The sequence below is a fragment of the Macaca thibetana genome, chromosome 6, assembly GCF_024542745.1.
Source record: "Macaca thibetana thibetana isolate TM-01 chromosome 6, ASM2454274v1, whole genome shotgun sequence".
NCBI lineage: Eukaryota > Metazoa > Chordata > Mammalia > Primates > Cercopithecidae > Macaca > Macaca thibetana.
Genome location: NC_065583.1, coordinates 169,405,906 through 169,426,971, shown reverse-complemented (window position 1 = coordinate 169,426,971; position 21,066 = coordinate 169,405,906). Strand labels below are relative to the sequence as shown.

The 21,066-nt window shown below is 40.6% G+C and overlaps 1 protein-coding gene across 1 annotated transcript in view; it reads left to right on the top strand.

Moving 5' to 3' along the window:
• Positions 1 to 146: 146 nt before the first annotated feature.
• The window catches only part of ADCY2 (adenylate cyclase 2), a 429,519-nt gene continuing 408,599 nt past the window's right edge, over positions 147 to 21,066 (top strand). Inside the window, exons 1-2 of the mRNA XM_050792931.1 lie at positions 147 to 443; positions 17,436 to 17,633. Coding sequence (XP_050648888.1) covers positions 234 to 443; positions 17,436 to 17,633 — 408 coding nt within the window. The 5' untranslated portion in view covers positions 147 to 233. The remainder of the gene's footprint in view (positions 444 to 17,435; positions 17,634 to 21,066) is intronic.

Below are 21,066 nucleotides of genomic sequence, written 5' to 3'. Positions count from 1 at the left end.
TGGCGGCGGCGGCGCCGGGAGCTGCCCCCGAGGCCGCCGCCCGGCCCCCGCCCGCGCGTCAACGCGCCCAGCCCGGGGCGCCGAGCTCCGCCCGCGCCGGAGGCCCCTGCGCGCAGCTCCGGGCGCCGGCAGCCGGGCCGGCCGAGGCGGCGCGGGGGTGGGACGCGGGCGGTCGCGGCAAGCGGCGCTGCCCGGGCCGGGCGCGCACGGCGGGCGCCCTGTGAGCGGCCCCGATGTGGCAGCAGGCGATGCGGCGCCGCCGCTACCTGCGGGACCGCGCCGAGGAGGCGGCGGGCGGCGGAGACGGGCTGCCGCGGTCCCGGGACTGGCTCTACGAGTCCTACTACTGCATGAGCCAGCAGCACCCGCTCATCGTCTTCCTGCTGCTCATCGTCATGGGCGCCTGCCTCGCCCTGCTCGCCGTCTTCTTCGCGCTCGGGCTGGTGAGTGGCCTCCCCGTGAATCCAGCGCCTCGCCTTCCCCGGCCCCGAGAGGACCCGGGCCAGCCGAGCCGCGTCCCGCTCTGGGCTGCCCCGCGGCCCGCGGCAACCCTTCGGCCCGCGGCTCCCTGCTCCTCCTGCCGGCCCGCAGCCCGGTGGTCTCTGGCAAGGGCTGCGGGCGAGAGAAAAGTTTCCTGGGAAGGCTCTTCCCAAAATAAAGTTGCCGAGGTGTTCACCAGGTGGACGGGCAGGGCGTGTGCTTTTTGCATCTTTGCGCACCGCTGGTAAACTCTGCGCTTTCTGCCGGGCGCCGCTGCCCGCAGCGCTCGAATAGGTCTCCCCAGAATCAGCCCTGGGCTTCCTGGGCGAGTGGCTGTCTCCTGCCCGGTTCCGCTGGCACGGCCCCGCAGCTGGCATTTTAGTTTGGATTGGGCGTTATTCAACTCTGCAGAAAGCCTGCCTTGGGAAAGTGGTTAATGACAAGGAAAATGAAGAAGAAAAATTAAGTATACATCTTTGCCTTTGCTAAAATCATTTAGCCCTTTAGCCCGATAGACAGAAAGTGATGGGGTGTTGACTTGTGAATCTTTCATCTCAGGGTCTACAGTTAAGAAGCGTTTGGGATGGACGGTTGCTTTCTGTTTCTAGAGAAGTAACGTGGTTAGGGTTTTGGACAGGTTATTAAAGTGGATTTCATCACTAGGAGTATAATGCAGCTCAACAGCCAGTTTTGCCAGTTTATATTTTTCCAGCAGAAATCCTTGGCTCCCTCCCTTGAAAAGTGAGGGGAAGTCTGTAGATGGCGATAACTTCCTGTTACTGATCTCTGAGTGTGTGGTTCAAACTTTTGCACTGCCTGTGACATGCATGTGCAGATTTTGTGCGAGGCATCGATTATCCAGCGAGATTTTTTTTTTTTTTTTTTTTAGTCAGTGGTTGATCTGTGAATGTCTCCACTGGGTGATTTTTTTTTGGCTTAGAATATAAATATGTGCCTATATTTATATGTGTCCACCACCAAAGAAGTGGATTTTGCTTATGTTTCACCATGCATAAAATAGCTGTCCTTGGTATTTGGCAATTTGTTTCGGATATCCAGAGCCAGATGGTGTTCAAATGTTATGCATGGGAAGAATTGTTACCATCATGTTTTTAAAAAATAAAAAAATTTCCCCACACCACTCAATGGTAGCTGTCTACTGATTGAGTTCAATGAGGTAAGAATAGAAAATAGAATGTAGGAGGCCATGAAGTCACAGATCACACACCGGCTCTTGTACTATCAAACCTAAAGCAGAGAGTACCTTTTGATCCCTGTAGTCTAGATATGTGTCCGGAGCAGCCCTCACTCTCTCCACATGGAACCGGCCTTCTATGCTCTCTGGAATGGCATTTTTATTTCTCTTTACTACTTTTAGGAACAAAAAGGACTTGGGGAGAGACTTCTGCTCAGTCTCATGGGCAAGCAGGATCTCTAAAGACATCTACTTATTGTTTTTTACTTGCCAGGAAGAAAAGAAACATCAGAGTTGTCCTTTGGAAATCTGTTCTGCTGGGGCTTTTCGGCTTGCCATTCTCTTGAACCTGTAATTCAAACCTGCTCTGGCTTGTTCTCTTCTAAATGGAAAGGAGCAGGTGATGACCTATTTCTAGCAGCATTAATTATATTTAAAGACAAGTGTGAAGTTCATGCTTCCCCTGTACACACTACTTGGTTTTCTGTGACAGAGAATTCTAATTTCTTAAACTTGGTTGATGGAGATTCTTGAATGGGTCACTCAGATTTAGCATGATTGGGTTTAAAGTACCCTTCTTTGAACGGTCTTTGCTCTTTATATTTGTGTTTCTATATTCAATTCCTTTATGTTCCTTTTTGCTTGGTGCAACTGTGGGAGTGGTATTCTTTTCACAACGTTATCCAAACATCTTTACTTTTCTTGATAAATCAATCATTTTCATGCTCCTCTTGCCTTCAGCTAAATCATTTTAAGCACGAAGTGGGCATTTCCCACAGCATGGCTGTCACCTATGGTGAGGTCCAGAGAGAGTGAAATGAATCCTGTTCTTGGCCGTACCTAATTCATGGTCTCATGTCTACTATGTGCACCCTTCAAAGAGATGAGCTATGCAGAAATGTTCCAGAATCAGGGGGGGTAACTCAGTCTGGTAGAAAAGCCACCTTCAGGCAGAGACCAGCTGCAGGACCAAGTCGGAAGGAGCTATGCCTAGGAGCAATGTGCCCTGTGTTCTGAAAGTGGACCTGAGTCAGGACTGGGATGATGTTGGGCCCCCAACAGCCTGTTTCTATTTTGATTTTGGAAGCACCATAACCAACATCTCTGCTTTCTAAAACATGTTCTCCATCTAGATAGTCAACGATGGCTGGGGTAGGGACATTTGAAGATAGAATAGGTAGGCTAAGGTAAAGCTGTGTTCGTCTAATTAGAGGTGAGTTCATTTCTTGGGCTGGCAGAGCTTGGTTTCAGAGAGGTCTACCTTGGGAGGTGGGAATGGCTGCTTTGGGACCCTGCCAAGGTTTCCATGCTGGAGCACTTTACTTGAATAGCTGGGCTGCCATGCAATTCAGGAGCTAAGCAGATCTATTTTTGCTGCCTAAAATCTTGGACAGATTCCTTTTTTTCCCCCTGAATCTGCCTGATTTTGATTTCCATTAGACTTTCATCGGTTCTTGTAGAAGTTTGGCAATTTTCTTAAAGCACATCCCTAGCCTCCTAGAGCAAAAAAGCATTTGGACTACAAAATGCTCTTAGCATAATGCTAGTATGTAGAGATTTTTTTTTGCTGTATGTAATTGCCTTTGTAGAAGTGATTCGGAATACATACTAAAAAGAAAAAAGCAAGCTTCATTTTGATTTAATATTTCCCTAATTGACATTGTTCACAAAGTGATTTCATTTAATTTCAACATCAATTCATGATTCTGCATTGTTGGCCCTAAAATTAAAGTAATCCTCAAAGTTTTATATACCGTAAAAATAAATCCTTGAATTGAAACTTCACAGTCTTGGTTAATTGGTTATTTTCTACATGAAAACAATTAAGTAGTTTTAATCCCATATTTGTGAAGAATTATCTGAAGACATGAAACTCAGTAAATAGAAAATTCAATGGCATGTCTTGAATGTAAATATTGTTTAATAATATGAGTAACAGTTTCTGCTGTTTATCATGGAGAGTATTCATGAAAAATCTGATTTATAATTTTTTCACCATCAGCCTGTTGAGTGCCTACCAAGTGCCAGGAACGACAATAATTCTGGGCATGGGGAACAAAATAAACTTGACCCCTGGCATCAGAAAACTTAGAACTAATGAAATGAAATTTTAAGTCATAAGTCTTATCATGTAACTTGGTTTTTAATTTTTTTCTTGTTCTCATTGTTTTTTCTTTTTCTACTTTGTTTTTTGGAACTGGTTTTTATTACTGAATGCATGAAAATCCTTTTTCAGAATTTAATACTCTCATTTATTATATCCAAAATCAGCCAGCTGTTTTCAAAATTTGCCTGTCAGTGTTAGGAAAGGTTGACATAATTTTTTTTCATTTTGTCAGAATACCAGCTGGCTCTAGCCAGGTTTGTTTTGGCTAAAATTTATGATTAGGAATAGTCAATATTTCAATATAAATGAAAAAATTGTATTCCATAATTTTAAGTCGTCAGATAGAGAAATAAAGTAGATATTTGTGTTTTTTAGTATGATACTAAAATAAGAGTATGCACTTTTATTAACTATAAATAGGTAATATATGTGACTGAGAATATGACCCACCTTGCTTCTTTTATGGTGATACAATGAACTAGATATTTAGACCAATAACCAGAAGTATTTTTTATTATGAATCAATTTTCCAACATCAGATTTTTTTTGAAGGGCAGATTTATCAGAGAGGTTCCTTTATCTGTACATTGAGAAAGAATTTTATTCTTCCAAAACAAATTAGCATACCCAATTATTTCTAGAGAGCAACCAACTTTGTTATTCCAGACAATCTTTCAGCACTCCAGTAGGTGGAAGAATCACCGCCTTCCTTGGGGATTGGAGTATGGGAGGGCAGACAGATGTACCCAACATCCGCTCTAAGGAACAGGAAATTCTGTGCATGCTTTCTCTAGTTTCATAATTCTGAGTGTGGAAGGGAATAGAGCATGTTCTTAGGTATTGCAGTAAAGGTAGCTAAAGATTCATCTTTTTATGCATTTCTATACACGCAAGAAATCTCACTCTGCAGGTGCTTGTAATTTGCAACCAGTAATTCTCTAAGTCGTTTTAGTTATAATTTACTTGTGCTATAACAAAGGCCATGGAAAAACTGTAATTTTCTGTAGGAAAGATGGTTGCAATTTAGGGGCCTAGCAAGAAAGGGTTTGGAAGCATCCTTTGGATACTGAAATGTGTGGTTAAATATATACATGGCACCTTCCTTTCCTGTTTTAAAAGGACAGTGGAGTGAAATGATTGAGAGCATCTGCTGTGTGGGAATTGTGGCTTTGTCCATTTCCACTTCTGTGACCTTGGGAAAATTGTTTAACCTATGTCTCAGTTTCCTTGTTTGTAAAATGGCATGGTCCCTGCCTTGTAAGTTGATGGTCTCAGTTAGTACATGCAAAGTCCTTAGAACAATGCCTGGCATAAAGTAAGCCTCCAGGACTGTTAGCTGTTCCTAGGTCTTCGTAGCTGCCTTTTCACTGTTACTGTGAAAGAATACTGTAGTCACATTGCATTAGAGCCAGAAAGGTGCTCATTCTACAGATGATGATACTGAGACCCTGAGAAGTGAACTCATCTCTTCAAGGTCATGCAACTGCTACGTTGTCACAGGGTCACAGGGCTTTTGACTTTCCCTGGGTAACTTTGCTAGAGAACATTGCAGGTCTAGAATTCCCAGCTCTGGTCTTGGAAAATAGCAGGTTTTCTTGTTGAAATTTCTTACTAATATGAACAGCCTCAATCTTCATTCTGTGTAATGGAGTTAACTTTCAATGCTTTTTCTCTTCCAGAGTTAAAGGAATTCCGTCGAGATGCTTCCTCGTAATTAATTCACTGACTTGCTGGCATTATTTATTTTCATTATGCTAAATGTCCCCAGTGTCTTCCCCATCAAGTGGAGCCTTGACTGTGGCTCTGCTTTTATTGTCTGAGAAGTCCTGGCATATGCACCATGGGTGTGAGAATCATTCCTATTAAGCCGTGATTCTTACTGATAATTTAAAACCGAATATTCTACTAAAAATGGAACAACCCTGTTAGAGCTGTGTTGAAGGTGTTTTGTGTGTGATGTATTTCATCAGAAATTGTTAGTGACAGGAGAGTCCCAGCTGGATGCTGGGCATACTCCACTGGTATACGGGTTCTTCCTACCATTTGGTATTGACCTCGAGACAATTCATTGAACCCGACTCATTTCTTCCTTCATTGAGTATTTAGAGCACCTGGGTTGGGGAGGTGGGCGGGGGGCAAGCACCATGATTGACATCACCCTGGAAGGCACTCCACCCTGAACTGGCTCACCCCTGCATGTTGACATGATCCCTTAAATACTGTTGACTGCTTTAGGGCAGGCTATCATCATGATCATTATCATATCTAAGGACCACAAGAGCTGAGGGCATTCACCTCTGACCCTCTCCACTTTCTGGATCTTCCTGAGTGGCTCCCCTAATCTTAAAGTCTCTTCCACATCTCTGTGCCTTATATCCAAACGTTTGGGAGGACAGAAAAGGATTATTAAGTTAGCTCATGGGTTTGGTCCATTTGACAAAATTAAGCCTGTGCTAATTCTTCAGTCCTTTTTTGGTATAAGGATACGATTAAAAAAAAAAAAAAATTACAAGGGAGAGAATGAAAAGAGGGTTGGGAGAAGACTTCGTTTGTACAGCTGTTTTTGGCAATGTTAGACATAGTTCTTTTGGTTCCCTCTTTTTTCTTCTGCTTATACTTCTGTCTCTAGGAGCCAGACACAGGTGAGAGTGGGGTAGACACAGTAAGAAAAACCTCAACCCAAAAAACCATTGTGGGCAGCTTTACCAGCTAGTTTTCTGACTCTGCCCAGAGTTCTAGAACAACTGTGCCAAGACAAAGAGAATGAAAACACAGACCTGACCATGGCTCATAGAGATGTGTAAGGCAGATTGTATCTCAGAGTTGAACCAAGTCACTTCTGAAAAGCTTGGTGCTGGAAATGGGAAAGTTCAATTATAGGGCAATTAAAATATGTTGAGTAAATAATTTTTTGCATTTGAAACATATAGACAGAAAGTATAATACTATAGTTTCTTTTTAAAATATTGAAATTCTGAAGATTTCTCAAGATGATCATTATTTTCTGGGAGAGTCCTGTGAATAAATCAGGTCTCTAGGGTCATCACCCCATAGAAAGTTCCTGGTAGAAAAGATGGCAGATCAGCACTATTGTAACGGGAGCCCTGACTGCAAGATCTTGGAATTATGAATTCTACCCATTTATATCAATGTCCTTTGCTGTCCCTCAGACATAATGATGCTGGGGTATTGTAGCTAGGACAAGACAGAGCTCAAAGATACTGGTTTTTTATTCCTGTGTGCTTACTCCTAACACTGAATTATATTATGTGTGTATATATATGTGTGTGTATATGTGTGTGTGGGGGGGAGGGTTTAGTGTCCTGTATTATTTTTTTAGGTGTATAGAGAAAACAAGAGTAAATAATTAAAATATCAAGTTACTAATGATATATGGACATTATGAAAGAAATAAAATTTTAGACTAGTCCATTACTAGAATGAATTAAAGTTATTAATATTGAAAATTAAATACGGAGATCAGGTTAACATGAATAAAACAGATAATGAGGAAATCTTAGCACAGTCCAGACATATGGTCAACCTAATGTCTAACTCTTTCCCATCATTGACTTGCAGTGAATTCAAATACATAACCTCCATACTCTTTGGAATTGAATTTTAGGTGCATAAAATAGAATTACTCATTTGATAATTTGATTAATATTTGATTCTCAGGCATAATCCTCATTGATCTCTATGTGGCTCATTTATAGTAAAATAAATTTTCATGAATCCATTTTGAAGTAGAATATCTCTAATAGCAAATTTTTTTCTATATGCTTAACTCATTCCATTCTACTCTCTATCCTCAAATGTAAACTTCATATTGAAATTGAGTTTTATCGTTCTTTTACTTGTCTTTTGGCTCATTTTATTATATATAGACACATACATATAAATGATATATATGTGTGGTGTGTTATAGAAATTGAGATTCATTTACCTATTTTTTCCTTGAGGAGAATCAATTGCCACCGATCCATTTCAATTACTTTCTTCACATCCGTCATATATCAAAATTCTACATATGGTTGATTGGTTATGGGCTGTTCTGCCACATTGACTAAGTTTTTGTTTTGTTTTGTTTTTATCCTTTCAATGCTACACACACACGCACACACACACACACAATTACTAAAGCTCTGTAATAAGTATTTTTGATTTATTTATGGGGAGATTGAAACTTCTGCTTCAGTATATTTGATAGTAGTAAGATTGTCTAGTATTTCTAATTTTATTTCTGGGGTCAGTTTCAGTAAGATGTTTTTCTAGGAAGTTTTGCATTTCATCCAAATTCTCAAATTTAACTGCATGCTCATTTTGATAATAATATTCTCCTTTTGATGTTTTACATATGCTTTATTTTTGATTTTTATTTATAATATTGTTTTTATATGCCTTCTTGTATAATCTCACCAGAAGTCTTCTTTTTAGCTTTTTCAAGAACCGTCCTTCTTTGTTTATCTTATCCATTACTTTTCTTGTGTGTGTTTTTATCTTTATTATCTCCTGTTACGTCAGTCAGAACATATTAGATTATGTCATGGAAACAACTCCACAGTCTTCCTGGATTAACACAGCACAACAAAGGTTTATATTTTGCTCAGGATACACGGTAAAGATGAGTCCGTAGAGGGACTCTGCTGGCAGCCCCGTCACTCAGGGATTCAGGATGAAGGAGGGCACATCCCACAACACACTTCTTTCCTCATTGTTGCACCAGAGAAGAAAAGCTTGCTTCCATGTCTAACTACTGGCGATGAACACTTTCCACATGGAAATGACGCATCACTTTCATTCATTTTTCATTGGCCAGAGTAAATGTTCTTAGTTGTCTTTGGTTGCTTTAAAAACCACCACAAAACTTAGTGACTGGAAACACCACCATCATATATCTTCCTCCTGAACCTGCAGTTTGGGCACATTTGCCAGTGGTGGCTCTTCCTTGCCCCATGCATTGGCTGGGGTGGTTTGAAGGCTGTGTCTTGAAGGTTTGCTCGCTTCCCTGTCTGGTGGTCATACTGGCTTGCAGCTGAGATTCAGCCGGCACTGCTGGCCAGAACACCTTCATGTGGCCTGTCTACATGATTGCTTGACTTTCTCTTGATATGGGAGCTGGTTTCAAGAATGATCATCCTAAAAGAAAAAGATGGAATTGCATGGCATTTTTATGACCCTGTCTCTCAAGTCAGGGAATTCTGCCATACTCTATTAATTGAGGCATCATGAAGACCCTCTCAGGTGGGTGGTCAGTCCAAGGGGATAGAACCTAACTGAATGTCAAGCATACATGGGATGAAATGTAGATTGCCCCCATGTGTGGAAAATACTATCTGCTATGTTACCTTACATAGCCATGCCAAACTTTCATATGCCTGGAAGAAGGTTGTATCAATTGACTTTGTGCTGTGTAACAACTAAAAACTTAACAGATTTGAACTACTCTTTTTTTTAGCTCATAATTGTGTGGGTCAGGTCTTGGGTCTTCTGACCTAGGTTTCTCAGTTCATCTCTGCTGGTCTGTCTCATGTTTGTGTGGTCTACTGGCATGTTAGTTAATCACTGGATTACTCAAAATAGCCACATTTATGTGTGTGGCTAGTTGGCAGGCTGTCCACCATGGCTGTTGAGGGGAGTGCTAGGTCACTCGACTGTCTCCTCTCATTTGGCAGGCTAGCCTGAGCTTCTTTGCATGGAGTTCAGGGGCTTCCAAAGAGCAGGAGGAAAGAGGCAAGCCCTACTGCCCAAGTCTTTGTTCAAGTCATTGCCTGTGCCATGCACCTGCCATTAGATTGGCCAAATGGAGCCACATGGCTAGCGCCGGACTCAGTGTAGAAGAGAATTACACATGGGCGTGGATACAGGGAAGGGGATTATTGCTAGCTGAGATTACAGGCATGCGCCACCATGCCTGGCTAATTTTTGTATTTTTAGTAGAGACAGAGTTTCGTCATGTTGGCCAGGCTGGGCTCTAACTCCTGAACTTGCGTGATCCGCCCACCGCAGCCTCTCAAAGTGCTGAGATTATAGGCATGAGCCACTGTGCCCAGACAGTGGCTATTACTAAAAAGTAAAAAAAGAAACAAAACAAACAAAAAAAACAACCAAAAAAACCCCAAACAAACAAACGATAACAACAAAAACTCAAAAAACAAAAAAACAGATGCTGGTGAGGTTGTGGAGAGAAAGGAACACTTTTACACTGTTGGTGGAGTGTAAATTAGTTCAGCCATTGTGGAAGACAGCGTTACGATTCCTCAAAGACCTAAAGACAGAAATACCATTCGGCCCAGCAATCCCATTACTGAGTATATACCCAAAGGAATCTAAATCATTCTATTATAAAGACACATTTATGTGAATATTCATTGCAGCACTATTCACAACAGCAAAGACATGGAATCAACCTAAATGCCCATCACTGGTAGACTGGATAAAGAAAATGTGGTACTTATACACCATGGAATACTATGCAGCCATGAAAAACAAGATCATGTCCATTGCAGGGACATAGATGGAACTGGAGGCCATTATCCTTAGCAAACTAATGTAGGAATAGGAAATCAAATACTGCATGTTCTCACTTGTAAGTGGGAGCTAAATTATGAGAACACATGGACACATAGAGGGGAACATATAAGTTATCTTATATGTGGTACCTTTTAATTTACATTTTTGTGATGAACTTTTAAGATAAATTATGCTGTGATCCAACAAAAAAAGAGAATTTTAGACCAATATCCCTGATGAACATCGATGCAAAAATCCTCAATAAAATACTGGCAAACCGGATTCAGCAACACATCAAAAAGCTTATCCACCATGATCAAGTGGGCTTCATCCCTGGGATGCAAGGCTGGTTCAACATTCGCAAATCAATAAACATAATCCAGCATATAAACAGAACCAAAGACAAGAACCACATGATTATCTCAATTGATGCAGAAAAGGCTTTTGACAAAATTCAACAGCCCTTCATGCTAAAAACGCTCAATAAATTCGGTATTGATGGAACGTACCTCAAAATAATAAGAGGTATTTATGACAAACCCACAGCCAATATCATACTGAATGGGCAAAAACTGGAAAAATTCCCTTTGAAAACTGGCACAAGACAGGGATGCCCTCTCTCACCACTCCTATTCAACATAGTGTTGGAAGTTCTGGCTAGGGCAATCAGGCAAGAGAAAGAAATCAAGGGTATTCAGTTAGGAAAAGAAGAAGTCAAACTGTCCCTGTTTGCAGATGACATGATTGTATATTTAGAAAACCCCATTGTCTCAGCCCAAAATCTCCTTAAGCTGATAAGCAACTTCAGCAAAGTCTCAGGATACAAAATTAATGTGCAAAAATCACAAGCATTCTTATACACCAGTAACAGACAAACAGAGAGCCAAATCAGGAATGAACTTCCATTCACAATTGCTTCCAAGAGAATAAAATACCTAGGAATCCAACTTACAAGGGATGTAAAGGACCTCTTCAAGGAGAACTACAAACCACTGCTCAGTGAAATCAAAGAGGACACAAACAAATGGAAGAACATACCATGCTCATGGATAGGAAGAATCAATATTGTGAAAATGGCCATACTGCCCAAGGTAATTTATAGATTCAATGCCATCCCCATCAAGCTACCAATGAGTTTCTTCACAGAATTGGAAAAAACTGCTTTAAAGTTCATATGGAACCAAAAAAGAGCCCGCATCTCCAAGACAATCCTAAGTCAAAAGAACAAAGCTGGAGGCATCACGCTACCTGACTTCAAACTATACTACAAGGCTACAGTAACCAAAACAGCATGGTACTGGTACCAAAACAGAGATATAGACCAATGGAACAGAACAGAGTCCCCAGAAATAATACCACACATCTACAGCCATTTGATCTTTGACAAACCTGAGAGAAACAAGAAATGGGGAAAGGATTCCCTATTTAATAAATGGTGCTGGGAAAAATTGGCTAGCCATAAGTAGAAAGCTGAAACTGGATCCTTTCCTTACTCCTTATACGAAAATTAATTCAAGATGGATTAGAGACTTAAATGTTAGACCTAATACCATAAAAATCCTAGAGGAAAACCTACGTAGTACCATTCAGGACATAGGCATGGGCAAAGATTTCATGTCTAAAACACCAAAAGCAACGGCAGCAAAAGCCAAAATTGACAAATGGGATCTCATTAAACTAAAGAGCTTCTGCACAGCAAAAGACACTACCATCAGAGTGAACAGGCAACCTACAGAATGGGAGAAAATTTTTTTTGCAATCTACTCATCTGACAAAGGGCTAATATCCAGAACCTACAAAGAACTCAAACAAATTTACAAGAAAAAAACAAACAACCCCATCAAAAAGTGGGCAAAGGACATGAACAGACATTTCTCAAAAGAAGACATTCATACAGCCAACAGACACATGAAAAAATGCTCATCATCACTGGCCATCAGAGAAATGCAAATCAAAACCACAATGAGATACCATCTCACACCAGTTAGAATGGCAATCATTAAAAAGTCAGGAAACAACAGGTGCTGGAGAGGATGTGGAGAAATAGGAACACTTTTACACTGTTGGTGGGATTGTAAACTAGTTCAACCATTATGGAAAACAGTATGGCGATTCCTCAAGGATCTAGAACTAGATGTACCATATGACCCAGCCATCGCATTACTGGGTATATACCCAAAGGATTATAAATTATGCTGCTATAAAGACACATGCACACACGTATGTTTATTGCGGCACTATTCACAATAGCAAAGACTTGGAATCAACCCAAATGTCCATCAGTGACAGATTGGATTAAGAAAATGTGGCACATATACACCATGGAATACTATGCAGCCATAAAAAAGGATGAGTTTGAGTCCTTTGTAGGGACTTGGATGCAGCTGGAATCCATCATTCTTAGCAAACTATCACAAGAACAGAAAACCAAACACCGCATGTTCTCACTCATAGGTGGGAACTGAACAATGAGATCACTCGGACTCAGGAAGGGGAACATCACACACCGGGGCCTATCATGGGGAGGGGGGAGGGGGGAGGGATTGCATTGGGAGTTATACCTGATGTAAATGACGAGTTGATGGGTGCAGCACAGCAACATGGCACAAGTATACATATGTAACAAACCTGCACGTTATGCACATGTACCCTACAACTTAAAGTATAATAATAATAAATAAATTAAAAAAAAAAAAAAAAAATTATGCTGTGATCAAAGAACATGGGTCTGTGTGATACTTCTTTGAAATCTTTGGAGGTTGCCTGGCACATGATTTTTATAAATATTCCACATGCACTTCAGAAGAATATTCTTCCACCTAATGGTTGCGTGTGGAATTCTGTTTTTCAATTAGGCCAAGATTACTAATTACGATGTTCAAATCCTTTACATCTTTTCTTGTTTGCATTTTTATTTTATTTGCTTGGCCTATCAATAGCAAGATGGGGAGTTGAAATTGTCTGCTCTTAGTACATTAGTTTACTTTTTTCTCTGATTTTGTAAATTTTTGCTTTATACATTTTGAGGCTATTTTATTAGTTTTACAGATGTTTAAAATTATTATAATTGCCTATTTATTCTTTTCACACCTCATGGTAAAATGGAGTATGACTATGTATGTAGATAAGAATAAAAATTGTCTATGTATCTATATGCATATAAAAAAACGTATCTCCACACATCCATTTGTAGTCAAATGTTTATCAGAGCTAAAGGCTGATTTCATGTCTCCTAATAATTACTGCCATTTGTGGTACACCTGTGACATATGAAACACCCAGAAGCCACACCAAATCTGGATGACTGCATGTGAAGAAGCTGGCAGAGGGACATTCGGCTTCTCCCACTGAAAAATCACAGCAGGAAGTGATGGAAATCGTTCTACCTTTAGTCTTGCTGACTTCAAAGCATTTCACTAAAATATCATTTTTTTTAATTAAATAGAAAGGCAATATTTTACATTAGACTGTCCTTTACTACCTACAAGCAAAATAGTACTATTTAACAAAAAGAAAAAGAAAAAGTGCGTTGAAAAGAAAGAAAATAAGGATAAGCTGTTACTGCATGGAAAAACATCTAAGAAACAAAGGAGTTGTCACATAAGAAATAAAAGTGATGGGTATTTAATAGGCCTAGCAATTAGAATCCATCTGAAATTACCAGAAAATGCATGGAAAATGAAGGAATAAAATGCTTAGAGTGGAAGGAACCCATTGTCATCACAGTGGATGATACCATAGTTAAAATATCGTGCTTTAAAGGCATTTTCGTAGATTTCATTTAGTATGCATTATATGGTAAATTTTATGTTACCTTGTTAAAGCCATTTTTAAAAAGGCATTTTAGTACATTTTAGGTAATATTGAAAGGATTTTAGTACATTTTATTTAGTTTGCATTATATGGTATTTTTTTTCCACAAAGGGAGGAGGGGTTAGGATACATAGGAATATTTAATTGAGATTGATGATGGTTTTAATGTTTTAGTTTGCTTATTTTAAAGTAGTCTGTTTTATATTCTAATATTTGCAAACAACTCAATCAGAACACGGGCCTCGGGGTGTACCTTGCTGACTTCCTTCCTTTCTCCGTCTGCTGGGAGATGGACAGGAGAGAGGCGGAGCTGTCATCCTAGGTCTGAGGGTGTCTCTTTATTCCATTGACTTAGCCTTAAGAAAAATGCATGATGCAGGCAGTGAGGCCAGGGAACACTGTGGCCTGTAAGCTCGTACATCCTCTAGTGAATACTCTTCTGTTCTTCCCATGACATCCTCATGCAAGGTTCTTAAAACTTCAGAGTTAGCATTCAAAGGGCAGATACAGAATAAACTGGTGGCTGTTCTCTTCCTTGAAGAGTCTCTGTTTCTCAGTGGGCCCAGGTTTTGCAAAGGTTAGGGTCACAGGCCTCACAAGCAGCAGCTGACTGTCTCAAGCCGTTGGCCATCTGAGCCTCTGGCTCACGCTTTGAGGTGGGGGTGTATGGTCTGAGGCTGACGCTCCTCCTCTGCTGTGCAGAACCCACCTGCTAACGTCACTCACCTGGTGAGGGCAGGCACACCACCAGCCACCGAGGATCATGACCTGGATTAGGACTTCAGAGGTCGAAGTCCTCTTTATAGTTTGCAACTGCATTGTCATAAAGATGTATGTAATCTTTCACCCTAAGAGTTTGTGCTTTTTTGGCTGCTCTCATTTTGAAAGAAATTTAGACATTTTTGCAGGACTCTAAGAGGGTTGTAGGACCCAGACACTGGGCTCACTGTGACTAATGGTGGGAAGTCAACTGCAGCCCCGACAAATCACATCTCAGGGATCTGATTTTTAAAAAAGAGAGAGAGAAAAAATAGAGAGTTTACAATTTAGAGCCAAAATCAAAATCAAGTCTTACATACTTTACCCAGAAAAATAAGACATTGGGTCTCTGTCTTATTGACAGAGAGATCCTTTAAAAGAGAAGCACGGGCAAGCTCTTACAGGTCGTTCCATTTCTCCTCTGCTTCCTGGAAGGGCTATATCACCGTCTTCTTGTTGCCTGCTTTCCTAATTTTCACTTTACAGTCATGCATATTTTTGCACTGTTTTTCAGTCTTTCTGGAGAACTAAGAGCCAGTAAAGTCAATGATTGTTTCGCCCCTGCTGGGGTAATGAAATGACTGGAAAAAAAAAAGTCATACTAGGAAATAGGTTTCCTGATTATTTACTGGTTAGTTTGCTGTCCACAGCTCAGTGAGGTTCATTTGGGGAGGTTTAAATTAAATCAGTTTTCATGGCTCCATGTGTGTAGTGATCGTAATCTCAGATTTGATGTCCTCAGATGACACGCTGTCATGTCCCACGTGTCCATTTGTTCGTGGTGTCTGAGTGCTGGGGAGTGCTCGCAGCCTGGCAGACACCTAATACCCTTTTGCAGTAATTGTAAGCTGTGTCTGAGGGTAAGAGTAATAACTTGGGCACTTAATCATGGATAAAAATAGCAGTGGAGGGAGAGAATAAGAACATCTCATTTGATCTACTTGTTTTCTGCCAATTCTGAAAACACACGTTCTTTTGGCCACAGCAACAACTGGCCCCATTCGGTTGAGCTCGCTGTCTGCTGCAGGACCACAGACCCATAGGTGATCCCTGGGCTGGAGGCCTATCTCCCCCACCAGCTGGACAATGCATGGCAGCCCTTCTCCATGCCTCAGTTTCCTCAACTGTAGAATGGAACTAACACTAGTGCCCTCCACCCTGCCTGCCCCCACCAGGATGGTGGTTGTAAAGATTAAAGAGGTTAATATATGTAAGCCTGCTTAGCACAAGAAGCACTTACTAGCATTTACCATTCTTGTTGTTCCTCTTGCCTCTTTCCCAGGCATCATTTATCACACATAATTGTGGGAGAGAAAGGGAAATGACGTCAGTTAAGGGGGCTTGGATGCTGGCTTTTCCCCTCCTTGGGAACCAGGACTCTGTGTGGATTTTTGGCTGGTCTGCTCTGTTTCCCCATCTCCCTGTGCTTCAGTGCCTGGTATTTGCATGGAGCCATTTCCAGTGTGAAGTTAGAGCTGCCAGTGGGTGGAATGAACCTTGTGCCCACCTGTAAAGAATAGAGATCACCAGACGGACAGTCCCTTTGTAAGTCCCAGATGTGGTCCCAGCTGTGTGTTTTTTTTTTTTTTTTTTTTTTTTAAATAGAAGTGTCTATGGGTATTTCCATAACTAAACACGTTTGGGTGAGGAGTAAAGACCTTACACTGTTTTCCGATCCATAGGAAACGCTGTCCATACCAAGCTTCCAGCGCAGTGTTTTGCAGAAGCTACAGCCTAAGCCCAGGCTTGTGTAATCAAATGAAACATAATGTCTGTATGCGGAGCCGAACTTGTGTAGAATGGAAATAGTGGGTCTTTGTCATGTGGTAAGGAAGAGATAAATAGAAAAAAAAACTGTGTGCCAAAATAAATGTAAATAAATGCGTTAGTAAGAAGTGAATAATAAATGCCCATTTTCTTTTTGCTTGCTTGTTTCTTTTTGCCATGTTTGTTATTTTATTTTCTCCACCTCTCTTGAGAGAGACATCACAAACATGGCGCCCTCCTCTATGCATTTCTTGCTCCCTCACTTTCCACATTCAGCACTTTCTGACCCTTTTCTATTAACCTATGATCCTGTCAAAACATTAATTGCCATGCATTAAAATAAAAGCTCATCACTTTAAAGACTGAGATAATTAAAAAAAAGTTTTTAAAATAAAACGTTTAAAATCCATTTGGAAGCTAGTTTTCTAAGGCCAGGGTATTTCTGCTCCTTTGATTTAGGGAGGGAAGTTGGTTGTCTTATTTTCTCCTGGCATTAATGTGTTCTTACATTCACTTCTGAATACAATCCAGTTCTGCGTTGATCAGGGAAGATGTAACTTTGATGAGATATTGTTTTTCCTATTTTAAATATCCAACATTGGATTATCTATTTAGAAAAACATGTTTATTTATTATGAAAGTTGAATTTTAAATGTTCAAACTGTTCTACTTTCAAAACAATTTCTTAAACCCAGTATTTTCTGACATTGACAAGTGTTGATAACATGTTAACAACATAAATCATTGGTATCACAGTGTCTCTAAATGGTAACTTCTGCATGTACTTTTTTCTCTCCTCAGGAAGTTGAAGACCATGTGGCGTTTCTAATAACAGTTCCGACCGCCCTGGCGATTTTCTTTGCGATATTTATCCTGGTCTGCATAGAGTCTGTGTTTAAGAAGCTGCTGCGCCTCTTCTCGTTGGTGATATGGATATGCCTTGTTGCCATGGGATACCTGTTCATGTGTTTTGGAGGTACCGTCTCTCCCTGGGACCAGGTAAGGTGTGAAAATATTTTTTGTACTTCTTTTATGTTTTGGTTTGTGACATACTTAGTTCTGTAAACAACTTGGCCTTAAACTATAAAGAGGAGTTCTATAACTGAGAATGGAGTCTAATTTTTAAATTTCTATTTCTAAAATTTATTTTTAATCGACAAATTATAATTGTATGTATTATGGGGTACAATCTATATGTATTTATATCTGTATATATGTGTATATGTATAGATGTATGTGTATATATATGTGTGTGTATAATTGGATACATATATGTTTAATATAAGATTAAATGAAACTAATTATATGCAACATGTCACTTACATATTTTTTTTTGGTGAGAAGCTTTAAAATCTACTCTTTAAGCAATTTTGAAATAATACAATACATTATTATTAACTATGGTCAGCATGTCATGCAATAGATCACTATATATTATTCCTCCTGTCTAACTGGAAGTGAAATAAGCCAGGCACAGAGAACGAAGGCTTTTGAAATAGCTGTCTTTGACTCGTGGTCAAAGTCACTCTGTCTCCATTTTAGCAAACCCATCGTGTCACAACCAAGGAGCTGGCCGGGGCCTCATACTGTCACTTGTTTGGGATAGCTGAACTTCAGATCTGTCCGTAGCCTTGTTTGACATCTCGAACCACAGTTTCGACAGCTCAGTCCTTCTGTTTCCGGAGTGCCTTGTCTAGGCTTCCTATTTCTCCAGGTGCCTGCAACCCTCTAGGACTGGTTGTTGTCTTTAAATTCCTTCTCAATTACTAGAATTTTCCTACTTAAAGACCCTTCCTAATTCTGTGACACTGATTTTCCCTCCACATGGTCACAAGCTATTGAAAGGGTGGCTTCGGATACTTACCGAAAAACCCACGTTCGTTCACTTTGCACCGGTTGAGGCTCTGGGCCTCAGGTCATATCCTGAGGAAAGTGTTGTCTAACTATTGGCTTTTTTCCATAGTGCTGCTGCTATGTGGGTGGCTGCTCCCAGCGTATTCATCTGACAGCATGATAAACGGTGTGTTGTCTAGGGGACAGGCCTAGGCTGAGATGTGAGCTACTAGCTTAGAGCTTGTCAACCAAGACGTGGAGTTTTTAAGCCATCCAGGGAGGGGGTGACTGAGTAGCTGAGAGGGCTGCCACAGGTTTGGTGGGGACATTGAGAGCCAGGGGTGTGCCAGCAACAGGATCTGGAAAGGAATACAGGGGCCATGATGGGGAGAAGAGAGCCAGTGAGGGTACACTGCTGTAGAGGTGAAACAGGGAGGGTTTCCAGAGGGTGTGGACAGAATGGCTCAAATGCCATGTCAGGGGACAGAATACTGTTGGTGTACCTCAGTTGGAAAGAGCCCAAAGACGAGCTTGCCAGTGGGTTCTGTTGGTAAGTAGTCATGTGACCTCTGCCAAGCCATTCTTCTCTTTGTGCCTCCATTTCTTGTGCAAAGGGAGGAGGCTGGACTAAGTGAACTCAAGTTAGTCTTCCTGGCTCTAAGAGGACACGCATAGTGGACACAAGACCTGGCGGGAGCCATCATCTCTCCTTCATCACTCTCCCACTAGAGCCCCTTGGAGGGCTGGGCACAGGCCCCCATGCTCTGCTTGGCTTCTTCCTCTCCCTCACACTCCCCGCTCTCTTCTTCACCCTCTGTGCTACCGATGCCATTTACACTCTGTCCTTCCCCACTCAATTAGAAATCCTGGCTAATACCATTAGACAAAATACTGCGTAACAGTAAGGTAAACATGCGAGGGAGAAAGAAAATTCTAATTATCTGCAGATGACCATACTATCTATACAAATAAACTGGGAGTCACAGATCAACTCACAGAACTCATAAGAGAGCCCACCACGACTGCAGGATCAACATAAAAACAATAGTATTCTTGTGCATCAACCCTGAACACTTATAAAAGGTAATTTTTAAAATTACCGTTTAAACATTTTCTTCCCCAGCAGCCTGGACATCCTGTTGCAGGCATACTGGTGCCCAGGTAATGTAAATAGGAGAACAGTTAAGATTCTGCTGGTCTGTTGCCTGAATCTGATGGTCTCTCCTTGCACCAAAGCCATCTTGTTTTAATGTTACAGGTTTCTAAGAAGACTTACTATCTGGAAGGCCAAGTCCCTCCTCCTTGTTCAGAATGTTTTTAGCTCACTTTTTCTTACAAATCAGTTTGTCATGTTCAATGAAAAGTCCATTTGGGTTCTGGATTTAAATTATCTTGAATTTCTAAATTTTTGTTATGAAAGATATTTAAAGCCTAAGAATTAATAAGCGGGTAGTATAGAAAACATCCAGAAATATGCTCTTTTTGTGTTTAGTCTTTTCATCAAATGGCATGGCGTGTCTCTCAAAGAATTCTGATTACTTTTTGTGTCCTCCAGAGACTCTATTTTCTTTATAAAATCAATAATAATTTTCCTTAGACACAATCTTAGGTACCTAAGGTCTTTTTGCTGTTTTATAAACGGAATTTTTAAAATTACCTTTTCTAATTGGTCAGTGTTGATATATGAGAATACTGTTGTTTTTATGTTGACCTTACAGTGTCAGTGGGCTCTTCTGAGTTCTATGAGTTGATCTGAGACTCTCAATTTATTTGTATAGGTAGTGTGGTCATCTGCAGATAATTAGAATTTTCTTTCTCCCTTTCATATCCTCAGTTTACCTTATTCTGATGTAGTATTTTGTCTAATTATTTTAGCCTGGATTTCTAATGCAGTGTGGAAGGACAGGGTGTAAGTGGCATCAGATGTTTAACTTGATGGGAACATGGAAGATTCCAGTAATATAATGTTTGCTTTATCATTGTTACTATTTTTAATAGAACCAACTAATCAGGATAAGGTCCTTTTGTCTGTGTTCTTGTCCACAAGTTGCATGTCCTTAGAACGATTTTCCTGACTCCCATCTGTCACTTCGTAAGGGAACATCACTCACCTGGCTTCAGTGTTTCCATGGCACTTAGGGTGACTTACAGAACCATAAATTATAGGACACACCCCTCTCTTTGTTTATTGATTGTCTGCTGCTGGAACATAAGCTTCTGGGCAGGGATGTGACTGTCTCTCCAGTGTCCTATCCTTGCCCTTAGCAGAATGCTGTCCAGCCATTGGCAGCCAGTCGCTACTCATTTGATTATGTTCATTGACAGATGACTGTATTTTCATCTTCAGGATTGTTGTTGTTATTGTTTGTATTTTAACCTGTTTTTATTGTTGTTGTTTTATAACATGTATTTTTTTTTTGACACTATCTGCTTGCTTTTAAAGATCTCTCCAAGGATCATAAACATGCTTGTTTCATAGTCATTTTCTCAAGACTGACTCCTCTCAGGTGTTGAATTTGTTGGCCAAATTTCTCGGTTTTAGCTGTCCCTGTGTACCTTGACATTTTTGCTTTTACGTACATCTTGAATTGGAATATAT